Raw genomic sequence first — 21,928 nt, 5'->3', positions numbered from 1 at the left:
AATTAGGTCCCTAAAAGGAAAAAGATGAAAATTTTTGTATCCCATAAGGCATTAAAGATGAAACAACCCCAAAAAATGTGTACTAGCATTTCTTCCGAGTATAATATTGCCCCACACATGCAAATAAAATGTTGTATGGGTACGCAGTGAAGCTCAGAAGGGAAAGAGGGGCGTTGGTCTTTTTAGAAGCCAAGTTTGAGACATCCTTTACATGTGTCAGGATGCATTTAGAGAGCCGTAGAGGTACCAAAACAGAGCGGAACCCCAACAAGTATCACCATTTTGGAAAGCACACCCCTTAGAGAATTTAGCAAGGTGTAATATGTGTATTTGTCCGTAAAGGTGTTTTTAATTAATTAGGACTTAAATAGATAAAAGGTGAAAATTTTCTTATAAAGGTCATTTTACCCCTAATTTTTTATAGCCACAAGGGATAAAAAAATTTAATAACCCCCCAAAATGTGTAAACCTATTTCTCTCGAGTGTAGAAGTACCCCACATGTGTATATAAAATGTTGTATGGGCGCACAGTAAAATAGCGGCAAACATGGACAGAAGGGGGCAACAAAACCCCTCTGGACCGCAAGGCAAAATTGGTGGCTGTTAGGAACAGCCGCCACCCTGCCCCGATCACCGTGTCTACAGACATGGTGATCGGTATTACTGTTGTCATAAGTAAATTCGCTGCTATTGGCTCGTCTGAGTTGATGAGCCAATAGCAGCGATCATGAACTGGGAGGGTGTGGGGGGGATGTAACCCTTCTGGTCCATGGGGCAGGATGGATGGCTGTCAGGAACAGCCGCCGTCTTACCCCGATCACTGTGTCTGACCGGTGTTGGAAAGTCACTACCCGCCGCACAGTTCTATAACAACGCTCGTTGGGAATAGGCTATACAATCTTTATTTATTTTTTAAGCAATTTAGACAAATAAGGGCTTATTTTTTGCGAGACAAGATGCACTGTAAAAAAAAAACCTCATTTTAGTGGGTTTTTAGCTTATTGAAGCAATTTTATTAACTTTTTACGTGCGGAGGAAAATAAAATCATCAATTCTTGTTTTGGATTTTTAGCATTTTTTGGGGGTGTGTTCACTGTAGCATAACAATAATATATTATCTTTATTCTACGGATCACTATGATTAGCAGCATAACTATAGTATTTTTTGGTTGACGGAGCTGGTTGTAAGCTTATTTTTTGCGTGACAAGTTGCTCTTCTTATTGGTATCATTTTGGTGCTTGTAACTTTTTCGGATCACTTTTTAGAACATTTTTTTGTAAAGCAATTTGATAAAAAGTTTTAATTTTTGGCAAGTTTTTGGGTTTTTTTATTTACCACGTTTACCGAGCGGGTCCAATTATTATTAGGATTTATTGTACAGATTGTTATGGACGCAGCGATACCAAATAAGTGGGGTTTTTTTTGTGATTTAGTGTTTTTTATACTTTATTACTTGTGTAAAGGGAAATGTGGTGTTTGGGGGGACTTTCACTTTCTTTTATTATTTATTTTTATTTTAAAAAACCTTTATTTATTCTTTTTACTTTTTTTTACAGTTACTGACATCTAAGCTTGAACAAGTGGTCTTCTGATCACTTGTTCAAGCTTTTTTACAGGTTACACAGCGCATGCCCAGCTTCTTACAGCCGGGTCCTGCAGCGGTAAGCGCCGCGCGGGGGGGAGTCCGATTCAGCTTAAATGATCTTTAAATGCCTCTAACACGCCGCGGTCAGCTTGACTTAATAGTACTGCATTTTGCGGGAACGCACCTCCCGCGATGCAGTACTATTACGTCAAATGTCGAGAAGGGGTTGAGCCCTTTCCCATTTTAGTTATGTCAGGTATGCTGGATAAGTGCTGGGGTAACGGAGGAGCTCAGTAGAGTGTGTCCTCACTCTAGCATAGCTAGGCCACACCCCCTGAAAACTACCTTTTCATATGGGATGATGGTATTAATTAAGCTTTTCCACATATTACTGGTGGGGGTCTAGGGTCCATCCATCTTAATACAATGGACTTCCTGGCTAGGAATAGAGTCTCCCGAAGTAGGAATCCTCTCATAATGGGTCCAGAGCTCCTCATCTAGCAACCCAAACAGACATACCTCTGGGGAATGCGGTATGGGGCTCTCCAATACCAAGGATAGTAAGGCAATAACCTCCTCCCAAAATTTCTGAATGGTGGGGCATTCCCACATCATGTGGTGAAAGGCCGCCAGTGTCCGTCTACATCTGTGGCACCCTGGAGCAGGTATGCGTCTCATTTTGAAGAGCCTCAGGGGGGTCCAGATAACTTTGATGGATGAGGTGTAGTTGTATCATCTTATTATTTACCGCCGGCGACACATGCAGGTGCGACTGACAAACTTCTTCTAATTGTTCTATATCCAAGTTAGGCATTAGAGTCTCCTCTTCACTCTTAACAGAGCAGGCAAAGACCTGTCCATGCACTCTGCCCGTGGCACACACTATGATGTCACCATTAGCAACACCACATCTTCAGTGTGCATTGCAGGCACAGTGCATGGATGCGTCTCTGCTCTGCTATGAGTGAAGAGGAGATGGAATAGAAGCCACGTGGCCTATCAGAAAGGCTCATCGATTGCAGATCATTCCATTTCGGGGAGAGTTGATTCTGGCATTTCATTATTAAGGAGGGTTGCATCTGGAATTCCATTACTAGGGAGGGTTGCATCTGGCATTTCATTACTAGGGGGGCTGCTGCCATGCATTTCATTACTAGGGCAGGCTGCATGGGGTATTTCATTACTGGGGGAGGCTGCATGGGATATTTCATTACTGAGGGAGACTGTCTGGGAATTTTTTGTTAGTGAGGGAAGGCTGCCGGCCATTACATTACTCGTGCTATAACCAATATGTTTTCCAGGTATTTGTCTTAAAATTAGGACATTGGCTTATACTTGAGTATATTTGATATATACAGTACAGACCAAAAGTTTTGGACACACATACTCATTCAAAGAGTTTTATGTATTTTCATGACTATAAGAATTGTAGATTCACACTGAAGGCATCAAAACTATTAATTAAGACATGTGGAATTATATACTTAACAATAAAGTGTGAAACCTTTGAAAGCATGTCTTCTTTTCTAGGTTCTTCAAAATAGCCATCTTTTGCTTTGATTACTGCTTTGCACTTTTGGCATTACGTTTTCACATCACAGGTGTGCACTGTCAGGCGTAATAAGTGGGATTTCTTGATTTATAAATGTGATTGGGCCATGAGTTTTGTTGTGCAGAAGTCAGGTGGATATACAGCTGAATAGACAATTAGCTGTTTTTTACTAGCCATAATACAAATTCTAATAAAAGAAAAACAAATTGCAATCATTACTTTAACTCCTTAAGGATGCAGCCAGTTTATAGCTCAAGGCTCAGTCCGATTTTTTTTTGTATTCTGACATGCGTCGCTTTATATGGTTATAGCGTTTGAACACTATTACTTATCAAAACTTTTTTTTTTTCCACATATGTTGTTCTTCATTTTAGTGGTAAATGTTGGCTGATGAATTTTGCTTTTATTTACAAAAAAAGAAAAAATTCAGAATTTTTAAAAAAAATTTGCCAATTTCGAAAATTCAAAATCATTGCGTGTTCAGGCAGATAGATTTACCACCTAAATAAGTTGCTGAATAACATTTCCCATATGTCTACTTTAGATTTTCATTATTTTTTAAATGTCTGGATAATTTATTTTGATGTCACGCAGCTTACAAATCGAATTTTTCGTATTTTCAGAATTGACTATTTTGGGGATAAATACTGTCTTGAATGAAATTTTACATATTTAACATAAAAAAAAACCCTTATACAATCAACCCATTTTCAAATCTGCACCCCTCAAGCTATCAGAAATAGCTTTTACGAACATTGTTAACCCCTTGAGATCTTCATAGTAATTACATCAAAATTGAGGTGAAATTTAGAATGGTCAAATTGTGTTGGTTTTACGTTCATTTAGCCCTAAAATTTACACATTTCCAAAAGATAAAAAGAGAAACCCCATCTAAAAATTTGTTACACAATTTCTCCCGTGTAAGGAACCCCCCCACATGTGGCCATTACTTGTTTTATGGGCACACAGCGAGGCAGAGGAGTGCCCTCAGCTGCCAGATTTTAGTTTTCTCATTGGCCCCTTTTTGTAGGCTATAAAATTTTCACTTATTCGTTATTGGGGCCATGTGATGGCATTTTTTTTTTTTTGCAGGATGAGATGCTTTTTCCAGTGTCACCATTTTGGGGTTGGTATCCCCTATTGTTGAAAATTTAGGAAAAACTTTGTGAGGGCAGGAGTAGAAAAGCATCAATTTTTTTTTTTTTTTTTGGAGTTCACCATATTGCCTAATATTCATGTAATCTTTATTCTATGGGTCAGTACGATTACGGGGATATCAAAGTTGAATATTTTATCTTACATTTTACTAAATTTGCTAAATAAAACCTAATGTGGGGAAAAATCGATCAAGTGGCATACCATTTTTACTTTTTTGGCTATGGAGCTGGTTGATGGCTTGTCTTTTGCTGGACATGTTGTACTTTGCAACAGTATCATTCTGGATTACATATGTTTTTTTATTTTTATTGCATTTTTTGTGGGATTCAATAGGTAAAAATCATAATTTTTGGCGGGTTCATCTTGCAGGTTCAATAATTAATGACTTTTATTCTACGGGTTGTCACAGTCGCGGTGATACTATATATTTGGGGTTTGTGTTACGATTTAGACATTTTAGTGTTATATGTCTCTTTATATGTTATGGCATTATGGGCATTTTTATTGATTTATTACTTTATTTCTTATTGAAAAACATTTTTTTTTTTACTTTTTTACCACTTCCACCATGAGACATGAACAAGCAGTCATCTGATTGCTTGCTCATGATAATACTCTGCAATACGATTGTATTGCAGGGTATTAGCAGTGTCAGCCTATTCACATGTATAGGCTGACACTGTGCCTTTTAAGATGATGTCATAGACGCCATCTTTCAGGCAGTGCCTCCAGACTGCTCTGGGGTCCTGATTGGACGCCAGGGCTGCCATCGCGATGATTAAAGGCATGTTAAATGCCACGGTCGCGCTGACCGCGGCATTTAACGGGTTAAACACCCACGATTGGAGCCCAATCCGATCACGGGTGTTACACTGGGGTTTCGGCTATTAGTTATAGCCAGCACTCCGTGTGTCCCGATGCCATCGATCCCGATGCATCAGCGCTGCGTCCGATATATCGGACACTTAGCACTAAGTCACTGCGCTCAGCGTCCGATATATCAGACGCTGAGCACCAAGAGTTTAAGAAATGAAGGACAGTAAGTCCTAAAAATTAGGAAAACTTTGAAGTCCCCAAGTGCAGTTGCAAAAACCATCAAGTGCTACAAAAAAACTGGCTCACATGAGGCCCCCCCCCCCCCGGATAAGAAAGACCAGGAGTCACCTCTGCTGCATAGGATAAGTTCATCCCAGTCACCAGCCTCAGAAATCGCAGGTTAAAAGCTGCTCAGATTAGAGACCTGGCCACTTCCACACAGAGTTCTATCAGCAGACACATCTCTACAACAGTTACGAGGAGACTGTTTTCAGCAGGCCTTCATGGTAAAATAGTTGCTAGAAAACCGCTGCTTAGGACAAGCAACAGGCAGAAGAGACTTGTTTGGGCTAAATAACACAAGGAGTGTACTTTGATCTGATGAATCCAAATTTGAGATCTTTGATTCCAACCATCATGTCCTTGTGCGATGCAGAAAAGGTGAACAAATGGACGCTACAAGCCTGGTTCCCACCATGAAGCATGGAGGAGGAGGTGATTGTGTTGTGGTGCTTTGCTGGTGAGCCTTTAAGGGATTTATTCAAACCTGAATGTATACTGAACCAGCATGGTTACCACAGCATCTTGCAGCGGCATGCTATCCATCCAGTTTGCGTTTGGTTCGACCAACATTTATTTTTCGACAGGACAATGACCCCAAATACACCTCCAGGCGGTGTAAGGGTTATTTGACCAAGAAGGAGAGTGATGGGGTTCTATGCCAGATGACCTGGTCTCAACAGTCACCAGACCTGAACCCTACTGAGATGGTTTAGGGTGAGCTAGACCACAGAATGAAGGCAAAAGGGCCAACAAGTGTTAAACATTTTTGGGAACTTCTTCCAAGACTGTTGTAAGATCATTTGAGTTGACTACCTCTTGAAGCTCATCATGAGAATGCCAAGAGTGTACAAAGCAGTAATCAAAGCAAAAGTTGGCTACTTTGAAGAATACATTTTCTAATATTTATATCTAATATATAAAGCTGGTATGTATGTAGGTATTTCCACCAAAGGAATCTGCACCACCGCGTTTACAGTCACCAAATTTAGCACAATCACTGCCTGTGAGTCGGGGAACGTCATAGACTAGGTTTTGAACTGAAATGTTAATCCTGCGCTTTCCAAAATCCACTCTTTAACCGATTACGGTGATAGCTCATTTATAAAGAATTTGTATATATTTTTACAATTTTACTGAAGAAAAACCTATTATAGAGAAAATCTCATTTATTTTCGTATCGCCATGTTTTTGGAGACTTAACTTTTATATTTTTTGGTTGACAGCTGATTTAGGGCTTATTTTTTTATATATTGAATTTATCCAGTGGAATTTATTACAGTGGTACCATTTTGGACACAACTTTTTTTGATCACTTTTTTGGAACATTTTTGTGAATGGATTTTATGAAAAATTTACATTTTTGGCAAGTTTTTCGGGTTTTGTTTTTACAGCGTTCACTGAGCAGGTCCAATAATATTACTGATTTATTGTACAAATTGTTATGGACGTGGCGATACCAAATATGTGGGGGGTTTTCATGATTTTGTGGGGTTTTTTTTTTATACATTATAGGGAATGTGTTTAGGGGACTTTCTCTTTATTCAATTAATTCTTTTTATTAAAAAATGTTTTTATAAAGTGATTTTAACTTTTTTTTTTTTACTTATACAGGTTGGCTTGAACAAGCGATGCTCTGATCGCTTGTTCAAGCACTTATTCCTATCACGCAGTGTATTACGGATGTATTACACTGTGTTATGTAACACACTGCATGCTCAGTGTGTTACAGCCGGGACCTGTTAGGAGGCCCTTGCACGCGGTGGTCATGCAGACCGCGGCGTGTAAGGGGTAAACACCGGCGATCAGAGGAAACTGATGTTAGCGGCGGGTGTCAGCTATAATAAACACCGTTCGGCAGGCGGTGCCAGAAGCTTGACTTAGTACTACATCAAAATGCGGCAGGTCCTCTGCCGTGCCCGTGACATGGTACTACATCCAATGTCGTTAAGTGGTCAAAACCTCTGTTTGGTTCCCAGTTATTTGTGGTAAGATTAGAGCCTCAGCTTATGTAGCGTATATGTATTGAGTGTATGTATGTATGTATGTATGTGTGTGTATATGTATATATATGTTTATATATTATACACACATGCATGTTGCATATACACATGCATGATACTATTGGTAAACTGTAAAATGAAAATGTAGTAAAATAACAGCAAATATTTCATATCATGTTCTTCATTTTGTATTGCCTTTAGATCAAATCAACAATTTTCCTCCATTGCCTAAATTCATACCCATGCGTCCCTGTTTCTACCAAAATTTTGAGGATGACATTCCAGCAGAACACAGAAATTTGGTGCGGAGGATCTACCATTTGTGGATATGTATGTAACCAAACTTGTATTTCAGATGATATAGATGTTTAGTTTAGGGCAGCCCTATTAGATACACCATTTGAAACCCATATTTATGGACAAATTAGCATAGATGATAGTAGATTAAAAAAGACATTCATTGACACTCAAGTCCAATGTTGAATAGTCTAGCTATATGATCATGGAGGATAGTTATGACATATACATATTTTTAGAAAAATCGGAAAAGAGAAAAATTGGCACTCACCACTTCTTTAAAACTTCTATCTTTATTTATTCATGTTGAATTAATCTTGCCATACGCTAGGACTAGCGCAAAACTATGCGTCCCTCTTAAAAAAATGCATCCAACTTTTCTCTTCTCCGTTTTTTTTCTAAATGACTGAAGATATTTATGCATGGACTTTTCTTACATGTGTGAGAACCACCATAAAGACTTTTAAGATATATAATAAATGCCAAAAACTAGACGAAAAGAGGGAAATCCATGCCAGTAATGAACTTGTAAAATAGTGAAACTTTATTGATAACAAATTAATTCTTTAAAATGTACTAAAAAATTCCAGGAGAGACAATGCATGAACAACCCAGGTAAGGGTACACAGCTGTATATAGAGTAGTACAAAGGGAGCGCAGCTCCCAATGGCAGTAATGTGTACTACACCACATAACAAAAACTCATGCCCAGACACAGAAGTTAAGCAGCTACTATAGTCACTCTCCGGGGAGTAAATGCATCCTACTTGTTTCGTATCCCTTGTATAACGACCCTCAATAGTGCCCCTTTACACACTCTTCTATTTTTATATACATAACATTCACTGTACATCACTAAACATTATATGGAATACTAAAACATAACTTTCCAAGACTTCCCCCATGACGGCCCTTCTGAAGGATTACCCCTTGACCTCTGCAGGGACAGGAAGAAGAGAGGTTCAATGTCCCTCCCCCTGCATCCCCGGTCTCTCTCCTTCTCATCTCCTTCGGGGGGTGGGAGTGGAGGGGGACACCATAGAGGCGCGGTACCTGGTGCCAAGTTCCTCTCCTCTCCAAGCCTCGATTCCTTTCCTGGCCGCTACCAAGGAGAGGTACATGGTGCTGATACCGCGGTTGATCTACGGCGGCACCATGACTTCCGGCTCCCAATGGTGGAACGCATCTTGCGTTCCACAGGCCGTGATGACGACTTCAGGTTTGGCGTGTTGCTCCGGAAGTGACGTCGGCCTCCAGCTATGAAGTGTTCAGGATTCCGGAACGAGTAGTGGTAAGTTTAAAAAGCTGGGTAGCGTCTGTTAGAGGTCTTTCTACTACTACCGAGACTGTTGCAGGATATTTGTGATTCTAATTGTGTCGCACACTGCAGGTCAGTAATCCACTCTGTCGCGTAATCGGTTGCGTAATTGGTTGCCGCTTACACCTCACCCTCCTCCATTGCCTGCAGGTAAATAGCAAGTCTCCCCTTCCTCAGACTTCTGTAAGTCCGGTGGGGTCCAGGGGAGGCGTGTATCCTATACAAACCCTTCTTCTATACTATAGTTCTTCCCACTCCTTGGGAAAAAAGGAGAAATAGAAGAAAGAAGAAAAAAAAAGGACGACAAGTCTAAATCTAAGACTCCTCAATCCCATAGATGCAATATGTGTTTTAACAAACCTCCTGACTCGTATAAGAAGCCTGTATGTAAGGACTGTGTGGATAGTATCATGCTGGAGGAAAAAACATCATTGATGAGCTAAGGTGCATGTTTCAGTCGGAAGTAAAAAAACACAGTGGCCCATGCTAGAGGTAGACTCGGATCATGAGGTTGCTTCCTGTTCTTTCCAAAAGGGTGAAGAGGAGCAGATCCTTGAAATTCAAGAGGAAAAAATCTGAATCTAGGTTGCTTTTTTCTCTGGATAACTTAGATTCATTACTAAAAGCAGTTGGGAGACTCTGGATATCGGGGATCCTGTGGAAACCAAGATGAACTCTGTCTAAGAGCAAAGAAAAAGAAGGTCTTCCCAGTCAATAGTGTGCTGGAGGACCTTATTCGTGAGGAGTGGACAGAACCAGAAAAGAGACGCTCAGTAGCCAAAGAATTCAGAAATAGGCTGGTCTTTGATGAAGAAAAATCTAAACTGTGGAGTTTGATTCCAAAAGTAGACGTTCAAGTCACAAAGGTAGTCAAAAAGACCGACCTCTCTTTTGTGGACGCAACTCAACTGAGGGACCTTATGGAGCAAAAATTGGACAGCATCCTAAAAAAAGACATGGAAATCAGCGATGCTAAACGTATAAGCAAACCTCCCAACCACTACAATCGCCAGAACCATGACCTGCTGGCTCAACGGGTTAGAAAACCAAATTATTAGTTAAAGAAAAACTTTTGGAGAGTTCCTCTTCTAAAGTCGGTCATCACTTTCATTGCGGATGCTTTGGGGGAATGAGTCAGGTTCTTGGCTAAGGAAGGAGTCCTTTCTAACGTGGCCTGTGATCTGAAATCCCCTGACCATAGGTTTGACTTTGGCTGAAACAATGTGGCATACCTTTCAAGGGCGAATCTCTACCTCCCCAAACATTTGTGACAACGAAAGTCTCTTCTCCACAACTCCACCTTCTCATGTGGGAAGAAGTGCAATCCCTGCTAAGAAAAAGAACCTGATATCCCCTGTACCAGCCCATCAAGTGAGGAAAGGGTTCTATTCTCCCCTCTTTCTAATACAAAAGCCAAACAGATCCTACAGGATGATTATAAATCTAAATAACCTGAACAGACACATCAAACACAAGAAATTTAATGTGGAGTCCCTAAGGTCTATAACACCTTTAATTCCGGAAAATGCAGTGCTTTGCACCATAGACCTGAAAGACGCGTACTACCATGTCCCAATCCACCCCATCTCTCAAAAATACCCAAGGTTCGCAGTCTTGTCTCCAGAAAACCGAATGTTGCACTTTAAGTTCAGAGTTCTACCATTCGGGATCTCCTTAGCGCCCAGGCTATTCACCAAACTAATGGCAGAAGTGGTATTTACTCTAAGACTGAACTGAGGGACACAACTCTAAGATTCCTAGAACATCTGGGGTGAATAGTGAATTTTGAAAAATCAAACCTTCAACCCAGCACCAAATTAAAATTCCCAGAAGAGACAGCCCTAAGCCTTGTGTCCCAAGTAAAGTGGTTCCAAAACAAGCAATATTGTTCAGTCAGAGAGGCCATGAAACTGCTGGGACTTCTCACAACTTGTATAACCTGTGTCCCGTGGTCCCAAAACCACACATGGGATCTACAAAACCACACATGGGATCTAATTAAAAATATTATGTCTTGGAACAAGACAAAATCTCAAAATATTGTCGGACAACGTGACCACAGTGGCCTATCTCAGACGCCAAGGGAGCACACGCTCTTCAACTCTACTAAATCTCTCAAAAAAGATCTTATTATGGTCAGAAGAAAAGTCCTCTCCCTGACAGCAATCCACCTATAGGGGTCAGAAAACAGGAAAGCGGACTTCCTCAGCAGACACGCGTTGGACCCTCACGAGTGGTGCTTCGAATAAAGAGGTGTTCTTTCAATTAACCCAAATAGACCTGTTCGCCACCAGGGAAAAGAGAAAAGTGGACCATTACTTTTCTTTACAAAAGAACAGCCCGGAATATCGTCTAGATCAGTGATGGCGAACCTATGGCACTGGTGCCAGAGGTGGCACTCGGAGCCCTTTCTGTGGGCACTCAGGCCATCACCAGAGATGACTCTAGGTATCTTCCTGCAGTCCCAGACAGCCCAGGACTTGCTGTGCACAGAGCTATTTTAAAGTGACAGCTGTACCTGGGACTATTTTCTGCTTTATTGGTGTCCTCAGGTGCTGGTATCAATGAAAACTGTGACAGAACAGGGAGTATAAATCACAAATTAAATTTCTGTGTTGGCACTTAGCGATAAATAAGTGGGTCTTTGTTGTAGTTTGGGCACTCGGTCTCTAAAAGGTTCGCCATCACTGGTCTAGATGCATTCAGTCACAGTTGGCAGGTAAAACTAGCTTATGCCTTCCCTCCATTTCCGTTGATCGCAAGAACAGTACAGAAGATCAGACAAGAAAATCTCAGGATTATTCTAATTGTGCCCCTACGGCCAAAGAAGAGCTGGTTCCCAGGATTGAGAAACCTGCCATTGGAGGAAAAACAGATGTTGAGAGCTGTAAGCCTCTTGGATACAGTCATTGCGACATTGCAGGCAAGTAGGAAACCGGTCACCTCGGCTATCTACTTAAAAATCTGTAAAATATTTACTGCTTTTTGCCATCCTGAAATTCCTAATCTATCTTCTCCCAATATACAACAGATTCTGGAATTTCTACAAGCAGGTCTATCCAAAGTCCTACAGACCAGCACATTAAAGGTCCAGATCTCAGCCCTCAGTGTCTACTTTGAAGTCTCTCTTGCTGAAGATAGGTGGGTAAAAAGATTTATAAAAGCTTCTGCTAGACTTAGGCCTAATATTCCCATCAAAACACCCCCATAGGAACTTTTAATAGTATTAAATTGGCTCCTGCAGGAGCCCTTCAAACCCTTGCAGAACTCAACTGTAAAAAAAATTACACTAAAAACTGCCTTCCTTGTGGCTATAACAACAGCCAGGAGATTAGTTGATATCCAAGCACTTTCCATAAACAAGCCTTATCTCAAAATTTCTGAAGATAGGATCTCTCTAAGGCTTGATCCAATTTTCATTCCCAAGGTAGCAACTGACTTTCATCGTACTCAGGAAATTATTCTCCCCTCCTTTTGCCAAAATTCGAAATCTCACGGAGAAGCCAACTGGCATGCCCTAGACGTGAGGTGGGTAGTACTACACTATCTAGAGACAAATAGTTGGCGAAAAAATTCAAACTTGTTTCTTCAGTTCCAAGGCAAGAATAGAGAAAGAAAAGCATCACAAATTACCATTGCCTGCTGGATTAAACAAGCTATCCGGGATTGTTATACCCTCCAAAGCCTAGAAGCACCTATGAACCTTAACCCCTTCCTGACACGTGCCGTACTAGTGCGGCACGCGCCGGGTCCCGATGCATGGAGAGGGCTCTCGGGCAGGGCCGGTTCTAGACAAAGTGGGGCCCTGGGCAAAACTAAAAGTGGGTCCCCAAAATAAAACTATTTTATGACTAATCACAGTCAGTAAGAGGCTCCCTTTAGTATGGTAAAACAAACTGTAATATGGGAGAATTTTGTAGGAGATAGATGATAGGAAGATTAATGGGCAGTATGGTGGCTCAGTGGTTAGCACTACAGCCTTGCAGCACTGGTCAACATTGCAAAGCGTTTGTATGTTCTCTCTGTGTTTGCGTGGGTTTCCTCCGAGTCCTCCGGTTTCCTCCCACACTCCATAAAATTAGTGGTAGGTTGAATAGATTGCGAGCCCCCTGGGGACAGGGACATGAAAGATGATAGAGATTTCTAGATGCAGAACTATAAAGTAGATTATATATACAGTAGGTGGATATGAGAGATAAATACAGAAGAGAAATAGAAGATTGATTTAAAAAGCGAGATATATAAATGGTTAGATTATAGAAAATAGATAACTAGACATATAAATGATAAATTTATAGTGAATACCAAGGGGTATTAACCCTATCACTGCTAGGCATTTCTGGCTATTTTGTTGCATTATTGGCCAGAGAAATTTTTAGAATCTTGACGTTTAAAAATAAAATTACAGCAAAAAGACATTAAGTAAACCCAACAAACCATATATATTTTCTGAAAGCAGACACTTTCCCCATTTTCATAATTGCATTAAAGAGTTTATAGACATAGGCACCTTCATGCTATTTTGATTCAAACCGAAACATTTTATAAAAAATACTTACAATTTTACTTTGGCAAAAAATGTGCTCCAAATAGAACATATTTACCTTCACATCTCCTTAATGTAATATATGGACATGTCTATAGTTCACAAATGTACGCAATATCACTAAAACTGTAATAACTAGATATCTGCTTTTCAGGTAGAAATTTTAAGACAGTCTCAACCTGCAAAATATAGAAATAAAACAGAATGAAAAGTAAAAGCGTCATAAAACCTATATCATTTTGAAAGCAGACAACCAGGCGATGTATTTAGCAATTAACATTCAAAATTTCCTCTAAAATATGTACAAATCCAGATACTTATATAAAGAAAATATACTTTCCTAAATCAGCAGGATGTGAGGACATCACACAGACCCCACATGTGTATATTACATCCACAAACTATGGGGAACGGCAAACTATTTTTGCAGAAAATTGCACTGAGCTTTACACAGATCTATTATTGTAGATATATCAACAATGGTAAACCAAATAAATAACTATATATCCATAAACCAAACTAATGAGATAATAAAAGTCACTTTTAGATGTGCGCCAATGTATTAGCCACACAATAACAGAACCCTCCGCACTTCATAAGAATTTGAGTGAGAACGTTATATAAATAATAGAGGATGGTGGGAAATAAAAACTTTATTCCAGAACATCTGTGTGTTTTTGGTGTTGCATATATCTTTATGGACATGTGCTGGGTCGCGGTGTTAATATATAATAGCGACATTAGACGTAGAGGATCGAATGTTCATCGTATCAGTCAATTTATGCAAAAAAAAATAAAAGGCAATAAGAGAGAAAGTGTGTTCATCATCCCTTCTCAAAATGTAGTAACTTAAAAAGTGAATATTTCCATTATCTGTGAGGTGCAGCAGGTTCTGTGTGCAGCATTCTCAGAATTCTCCCTATATCCTTATGGATAAGAATCTGGAGGGGGGACACACTTCAGGGGGCTATATCTCTGGCTCTGTGACACATAGAACCTCACTTCTTTTTTCCTATGAAAGAAGAGAGTCACTTCTTTTACTTGAATCTAAATTTGTGTTTCTAAGTTTCTGGAAAACGGAGATATTAACTGTTAAACTGCCGCCGGGAGTGATTTTTATATATAAAAATGGCATATGATATTCTCACTTTAAACCTGAATATCTCTGGATCCATAGCACCTAGAAACATAATTCAAGATTCATTTGAAAGAAGAGATGGACCCTGGGCAATCACCCACTTTGCCTACCCATAGCGCTGGACGAGCCCTCTCCATAGCCGGTAAGTCTTTGCTGCAATATTTTAACCCATTTATCAGCACATTGTAATGAATGAGGAATAAAATCCCCATATACTGCCATATTGCAGTATATGGTAGGATCGATCAGACAACCTAGGGTTAAAGTACCCTAGGGAGTCTGAAAAATAGTAAAGGTAAAAATAAAAAAAATTCTAATAAAAAAAAAATCTAAAAATTCAAAACACCCCCTTTCCCTAGAATTGATATAAATATTAATAAACAGTAAAAATCATAAACACATTGGGTATTGCTGCGTTCAAAAATGCCCGATCTATCAAAATATAATAACGTTTTTTAACTGCGTTTAAACCTGTAACGGAAAGTAGCGTCCAAATTCAAAAATGGCATTTTGAAAAATATAAAAGAATTCATAAAAAGTGATCAAAAGGTCACCACCCACAGCTCCGTACACCAAAGTATGAAAAAGTTATTGGCTCCAGAAAATGGCAAAATCCCCCCAAAATTTTTTGTACAGGAGGTTTTAATTTTTTTAAATGTATGAAACCAGTATAAAACCTATACAAATTTGGTATCCCTGTGATCGTACCGACCCAAAGAATAAAGTAGATATGTAATTTGGTGCGCACAGTGAAAGCTGTAAAATCCAAGCCCACAAGAAAACGTCGCAAATGTGGTTTTTCACCATTTTCACTGCATTTGGAATTTTTTTCCCACTTCCCAGTACACGGCATGGAATATTAAATACCGTCACTACGAAGTGCAATTTGTTACACAGAAAATAAGCCATCAAAGAGCTCTTTATGTGGAAAAATAAAAAAGTTATCGAGTTTTTGAAGGTGGCGAGTGAAAAATGGCAGTGAAAAAATTAAAAAAGGCCAAGTCGTTAAGGGGTTAAAGCCCACTCTACCAGAACAGTAGCCACTTCCCGGGCGGAGAGAGCAGGAGCATCTCTTGATCAAATCTGTAAAGCTGCGACCTGGTCCAGCACTGGAACTTTTGCCAAACACTGCCGATTAGACTTGCACTTTGCTAGAGACTTATTGTTTGGTAGAAAAAGCCTACAAGTAGTAGTCCCTCCCTAAAAATTGCTAATATCATTTGGTACATCTCCAGGTGGGCTGACATGGGGGACGTCTTGGAAAGCGAGAATTAGACTCTACGGAAATTCATTTTCCATTTAGTCCACCATGACAGCCTGGAATTTTTTCCAACCCTTAAGACATTACTGGATGGTTTTGTTTGTGTGTGAAGTAACATACTAATAAATCTCTTGCATCCTTTCTTGGTGTAGTCATTTGGTAGACACTGGAGAGGGATGCAGGGGGAGGGACATTTAACCTCTCTTCTTCCTGTCCCTGCAGAGGTCAAGGGGTAATCCTCCAGGTGGACCGTCATGGTGGACTAAATAGAAAACGAATTACCAGTGAGTCTAATTATCGCTTTTATTGCTAAAAATTGTGTAATTTTTAGACCAAACCTCTGTTTGGTTCACCAGGTGTTATAATAAATAAAAGCTTTGAACCATATTACCAATGGAGCAGTATTTCAGTTTTTACTAACCTTGCTCTAGTAGGGAATCTATGTAGTTTTAGCCTCCCGTGTGAATTATACCCATGAAAACATAGCCACTTTATGCCAGCCTCTCACATATGAGACTAAGATTCACATATACATTCAATACCCAACTGAAGTACACCCGACTTATGGTGACCTCTGGTAAAGTTCTCTGGTTGCAGGTATTTAATGAACTTACAATGGTCTACTGTAACAGAAAATACAGACATAAACTAGACCAACATAAGACCAACATAAACAAGACCAGAAAACACAGACATAAACAAGACCAACAAGGGCTGCAGTACAACTCCACAGTTCTTAACTACTCCAGATACATCATCCAGCATGATTTATCTAATGCAGAATAAGACTTTGTAGTTTAACACTGCACTGGTCTATTCACCGACACTAAAAGGACATTACCATCAGATAACCTGATAGTAGATGGGTACCACTCACCTTCCTGTGCTGTGCCCATTTCCAGCGATCTTCTTTTGTTATATCTTAAAATGGCCTATTTTTGTACAAATTAGAGTTTTAAAATATGCTTATCAGCTCGAGGTGTTGTGACTCAAATTAAATTATGCACACCTCGGTGCCTCCTGGCACTGCCTACGGACCGCTATAAGAGGCAGAGACGTCACCGGCTCTCATAGCGGTCTGTAGGCAGAGCCAGTAGACACTGTGGTGTGCATGATTTAGTTTGGGGCAGAGACTTAAGGTGCTCTGCAGATTTTTAAAACTGGAATTACACTTACACTTGCATGCAAATTAAACTTAAAAAGAAACCTATCTTGTACATAACTGCCGGTATCCAGTCTAGCAAGCCTGAATTTTTTTATGTGAAGCAATCAGTGGATAGGAACAAGAAAACAACCTGGATAAATAAACCTTATCCTGTTTTGTTGCTTTTTCACCCTGAGGGGTTAAAACTATGAGGATTCCACTATGAAGCAAATATGGTAAAAACTGAAATACTGCTCCATTGGTGAATTGCTTTGTAGCCTCTATTTTTACTATGACACATGTTAAACCAAGCAGCGGTTTTAGTAACACATTCTGAAAATCACACAATTTGTGTTTTTATTAGTGTAACAATAAAGGTTAAGTTACAGCATTCCACATAATGTTCAGTTATATGTATGTTATATGTTTGCTAAACAGTTTTACAAAGCCAGGTGAGTAAAAGAGGTTTTTGTTACAAATGTGAATAAAATGTAAGTAGGGGTGAAGATTTAGGGCTTATTCACATGCCCGTCTGCGGCGACGTACATGCAAATTTGCCCCATAGACGGCAATAGCGGCACGGCGGGGATACGGTGCCACACGTGTGGCACCGATCCGGGCCGCACACCGCAAAAAGTTAGAGCATGCTCTATCTTTTGGTGGGTGTGCGACCGTGAGCCGCTGTTTTCTATGGAGGGAGAAGGGCCACCACCTCCTCCTCTCCAGCACACAGCGGTATGCTTGCATGGCGGGCATACCGCTTGTGTATGTACCCTTAGTAAGTAGAGGTATTTAAGGTGGGAATATGTAATGGCTCATAAACCCAGGCCTTTGAGCCCTTTTACAAATAACAAAGGGAACATGTGAGCAGAAATTAACCTAATAAGCCACTAGCAGCTTGTTATTATGCAGCTTAACACCATCCAGATCATGTTTCTTTCATGGTAGCATCATCCAGAAAAGCAACTTTGAAATCTTTTCCATTAGAGTAAAAATCTTTAGTGTTTTTTTTCATTAAAGTATTATGGTCTTCCTGGCATAGAGCATTAGAACACTTCACAAAACTTTTTCATGTATTTATTGGGGACAACCTCCATAACCAAATCCAGTAGACATCTGGTGCACACATCTAACCAGCTGGCATTGATGACCACACCCTCTCACAAAGAGCTGCACTAATACCAGAATTTGGAATTTAATGCCAGGGTTATGGTAATCTAAACTTATCCAAATCCTGACTCCTCAAGTTCCCTAGACCCATCTCCACCTCCACCAAAATGGCCATGACACCAACTCTGATTGCACAGTCCTGTTTTTCTGATCACTCTAGCAGTTCGGAGATGATTGCAGGCATTCCTTCCCATTTCTTTTTTCCCTCTGACCTGTAGCAGAGGATCTTTACTACTAGGTATGTACATAAACAGCAGCACACATTCATCTCAACTAAAAGCCTAGAGCAGGGGTGCGCAACCCGCAGCCAATAGGCCACATGTGGCCTGTCAAGCCTTCAATTAAGTCCATCACAGTGGTGACAGTCAGTCCAATGAGCACTCTCATAAATAATGGAAGTGTTCATTAGTGCAGGAAGCCAGGTATCGACAAGGTATCACAGCTCTCAGGGCCTCTCTTCTCACTCTGCTCTGTGTTCAAATTCTTGTTGCTGGTTGCAGGGCCGATTCTAGCATATTTGCTGCCTGAGGCGAATATTAAAATGCTGCCCCCCCCCCCACTCCCTGTTAAGTAAATCCTTAAACTTTACTAACAATTAACAACCCTACAGGCAGCTCCCTGACACTGTGTGACTGACTACAGGATCTGAGAGGCATTAGTGGCATCTAGTACCTTATAGATGACAATCTCTTCCATCAGGAGGACTTTATTCCGGGTTCTCCAATCCATGACATATCACTGCTGAATTCACGGCCAGATATCTTCAGCTCCGAGCAGCATCTCCACCCGGCGTCCCTAAAAATACCACAGTCACTTACAGTATAAAGTCTCCTGGATAACAACACTGTGCTCCTAAATAATATATACCCCTCACAACACAACTGACTGCACTCTCCCCACATATAACGCATCTCTTCATTATATATATATATATATGTCTACTGGAATTATAGCATGCTAAGCACCAATCAAGCACCAATCAATATACAATGCCCCCAATTTATTATTACAGACCCCCCCAACATTTGGTTTACATGATGCAAAGTAATCTGTATCCTATAACTAATAAATATATAGCACCCCCTAATGAATATATATATATATATATATATATATATATATATATATATATATAATACATTATATATATATTTAAAGGCCTCGTTATTCACCACCCAATTAAATTATATACAGCTCCCATATACAGATCCCCTACAGCTTAAATAAAATCTTGCCCCACATATACAGTCCCCTCCCAGCTTAGTAATATACTGTATCCCATATACAGCCCCCTCCCAGCTTAGTAATATACTGTATCCCATATACATCCCCCCAGCTTAGTGATATATAATATATAGCATCCCCCCCCAGTATAAAATAATTATGGACCCATATAATATATATAGCATCCCCCCAGTATAAAATAATTATAGCCCCAAATCCCCAAATAAAATATAGCACCCCCCCCCCCCTAGTATAAAATAATTATGGCCCCAAATAATATATATATAGCACCCCCCCTAGTATAAAATAATTATGGCCCCAAATAATACATATAGCATCCCCCCCCCTAGTATAAAATAATTATGGCCCCAAATAATACATATAGCATCTCCCCCCCTAGTATAAAATAATTATGGCCCCAAATAATATATACAGCATCCCCCCCCCTAGTATAAAATAATTATGGCCCCATATGATATCTATAGCGTCCCCCCCCAGTATTAAACGTATTCTAGCCCCATATAGTACCCCCCCCTCCCAGTATAACATGAAACCTCCCCACATTTAATTAAAGTACATTAAAAATAATAAAATCATACTCACCTGCAGGCGGCTGCTCCCTCGGCGCGCGAGTTCCGTCTTCCGGCTCCGCACAGTGACACAGGCGGCATGACGTCATGACGCCTGTGTCACTGCTTAGAACGGAGCGACGCAGCTGCCGGAAAGGCGCTGCGTCGCTCCGCATATAAATCGCGCCTGTGTCTTAAAGAGACAGGCGCGATTTATTTAGCTGGTGGGCGATTCGGGCGTTAATGGACGCCCGAATCGCCCACTTTAGAGCGGCAAATTTCGCCGCCCTTTACAGGGACCGGCATTCTGCCGCCTGAGGCGAGATTTTCATCTCGCCTCATGGCAGATGTGGCCCTGGCTGGTTGAATTCATCGGCGTCAGAATCCAGAGGAGAATGGCCTCTCCTGCTCCTGGCACAGTTCTGGTCTGGGTCCTGATGCTGGTGCATACAACGAGCCGTGGAAACAGAGCTTAGCGGCACATGGTGAGAGAAGTATCTGAAGTTTGCTGAAGCAAAAGACTAGCCAGGAGAGCCTCTAGGGGTTCCCAGTATTTGTCTGCTTTCCAGTGGGTTTCCAGTATTATTATTATTCTATGGGGTCTCCAGTATTATTATTGTCTACTCTGGGGTCTCTCTATTATCAATGTCTACTTTGGCATCTCTCTCCAGTTTTAGTATTATGTGCTTTGTGGTCCTTACTATTGTCTGGTCTGAATGCACTATTTGGTTTCTGAGGTAGTATTTATCATTTCTGTGGTGGCATTTTTTGCTGTACTATGTGTACTCTGTGTTGGTGCATCAAAGATGCTGGTTACTCGTGCGGCACCTTAAAGTTAAGTGGTATGACAATGCAGACCATGGACCAATAAATGTTGCTAATCCCTGGCCTAATGTTCCCCTTTAAAAGGGAAGTTTCATAATTTTTAAGCTTTATTGTATATTTCTGGAGTCACAGTTGATCTATTTTATCATGACTTTGACTACACCAAAATGGTCAACGACTTTACAGCCCTGTACAATAACAATACTTTCTGTAGTATCAGGCTGCAAAATCACTGTCACAGCAGTCCACTTGAATATTAACCCCTTCAAGATCACAGTCTTTTCCGGGGGCTGTAAACCTTGTGTTCAAAAACCTATGTGGGCTTGTTATCTGCGGGTCAAATTGTACTTCCTCAGACACCATTTAATAATCATTGTCAGTATAAAGGAAGTTGAAAAAAATCCAAATGTGATAGGATTGTCAAAAAAAAGCTGTTGGGCCATTTTCTTGCAGAATTTGTTGTTATAGCTTTCACTGTGCAGTAGAATGGAAACATCCCTTTATTGTCCAGCTTAACACGAGATTGGAGATGCCGAATAATTTCATTGTATCATAATATTCTAAAATTCAGGACTTTTTCATACTTCTCTTTATAGCAATGTGGAAAGTAACATTTTCATTCCATACTGGGAACTATACTGTCACGTTTTCTATTTGTGGCAAAATGGTGAAATTGCAATTTGGACGTGTTTTTCTGTTGTTACGTTCACCGTATGTTATAATAATTTACCTTCTGTTATCAACACCAACACTGACTGCAGTAGTGAACAGCAGGTATCTGCTCTGTAAAGCAGCTGAGCCCTCTCCATACATCCCCAATTGCACCATACATTTATGTGTATGAGTTGTTAAACTCTGCTTCACATTACATACAGCACATTGACTTCTGCTTTACCAGAACCTTTACCAAACATAGAGCAAATCAACCTCTTCTAAATTTATAGCATGGTTGGGGGTGTGTGGTCTCGGCATGCAGAGAGAGTAGACGCACGCAGCTCGAGCTCCTGCTTCCCGGACACTAAAAAGTGTAAAAAAGAGCCAT

The 21,928-nt window shown here is 40.3% G+C and overlaps 1 protein-coding gene across 3 annotated transcripts in view; it reads left to right on the top strand.

The window, feature by feature from the left end:
* Positions 1–21,928, top strand: part of SCAMP4 (secretory carrier membrane protein 4) — a 214,807-nt gene that overhangs the window by 87,037 nt on the left and 105,842 nt on the right. The window contains exons 3-4 of one of the 3 annotated variants that reach the window (XM_072113472.1): positions 1,618–1,662; positions 7,596–7,724. The exons of 1 other annotated variant lie outside the window; for it this stretch is intronic. In XM_072113472.1, the coding sequence (XP_071969573.1) occupies positions 1,618–1,662; positions 7,596–7,724 (174 nt within the window). The remainder of the gene's footprint in view (positions 1–1,617; positions 1,663–7,595; positions 7,725–21,928) is intronic. One more of the 3 variants, XM_072113479.1, reaches the window with a different exon arrangement.

The sequence above is a fragment of the Engystomops pustulosus genome, chromosome 1 (genome assembly GCF_040894005.1).
Source record: "Engystomops pustulosus chromosome 1, aEngPut4.maternal, whole genome shotgun sequence".
NCBI classification, from domain to species: domain Eukaryota; kingdom Metazoa; phylum Chordata; class Amphibia; order Anura; family Leptodactylidae; genus Engystomops; species Engystomops pustulosus.
The sequence above is the reverse complement of the archived record's forward strand: the minus strand, read 5'-3'. Positions and strand labels throughout refer to the sequence as shown.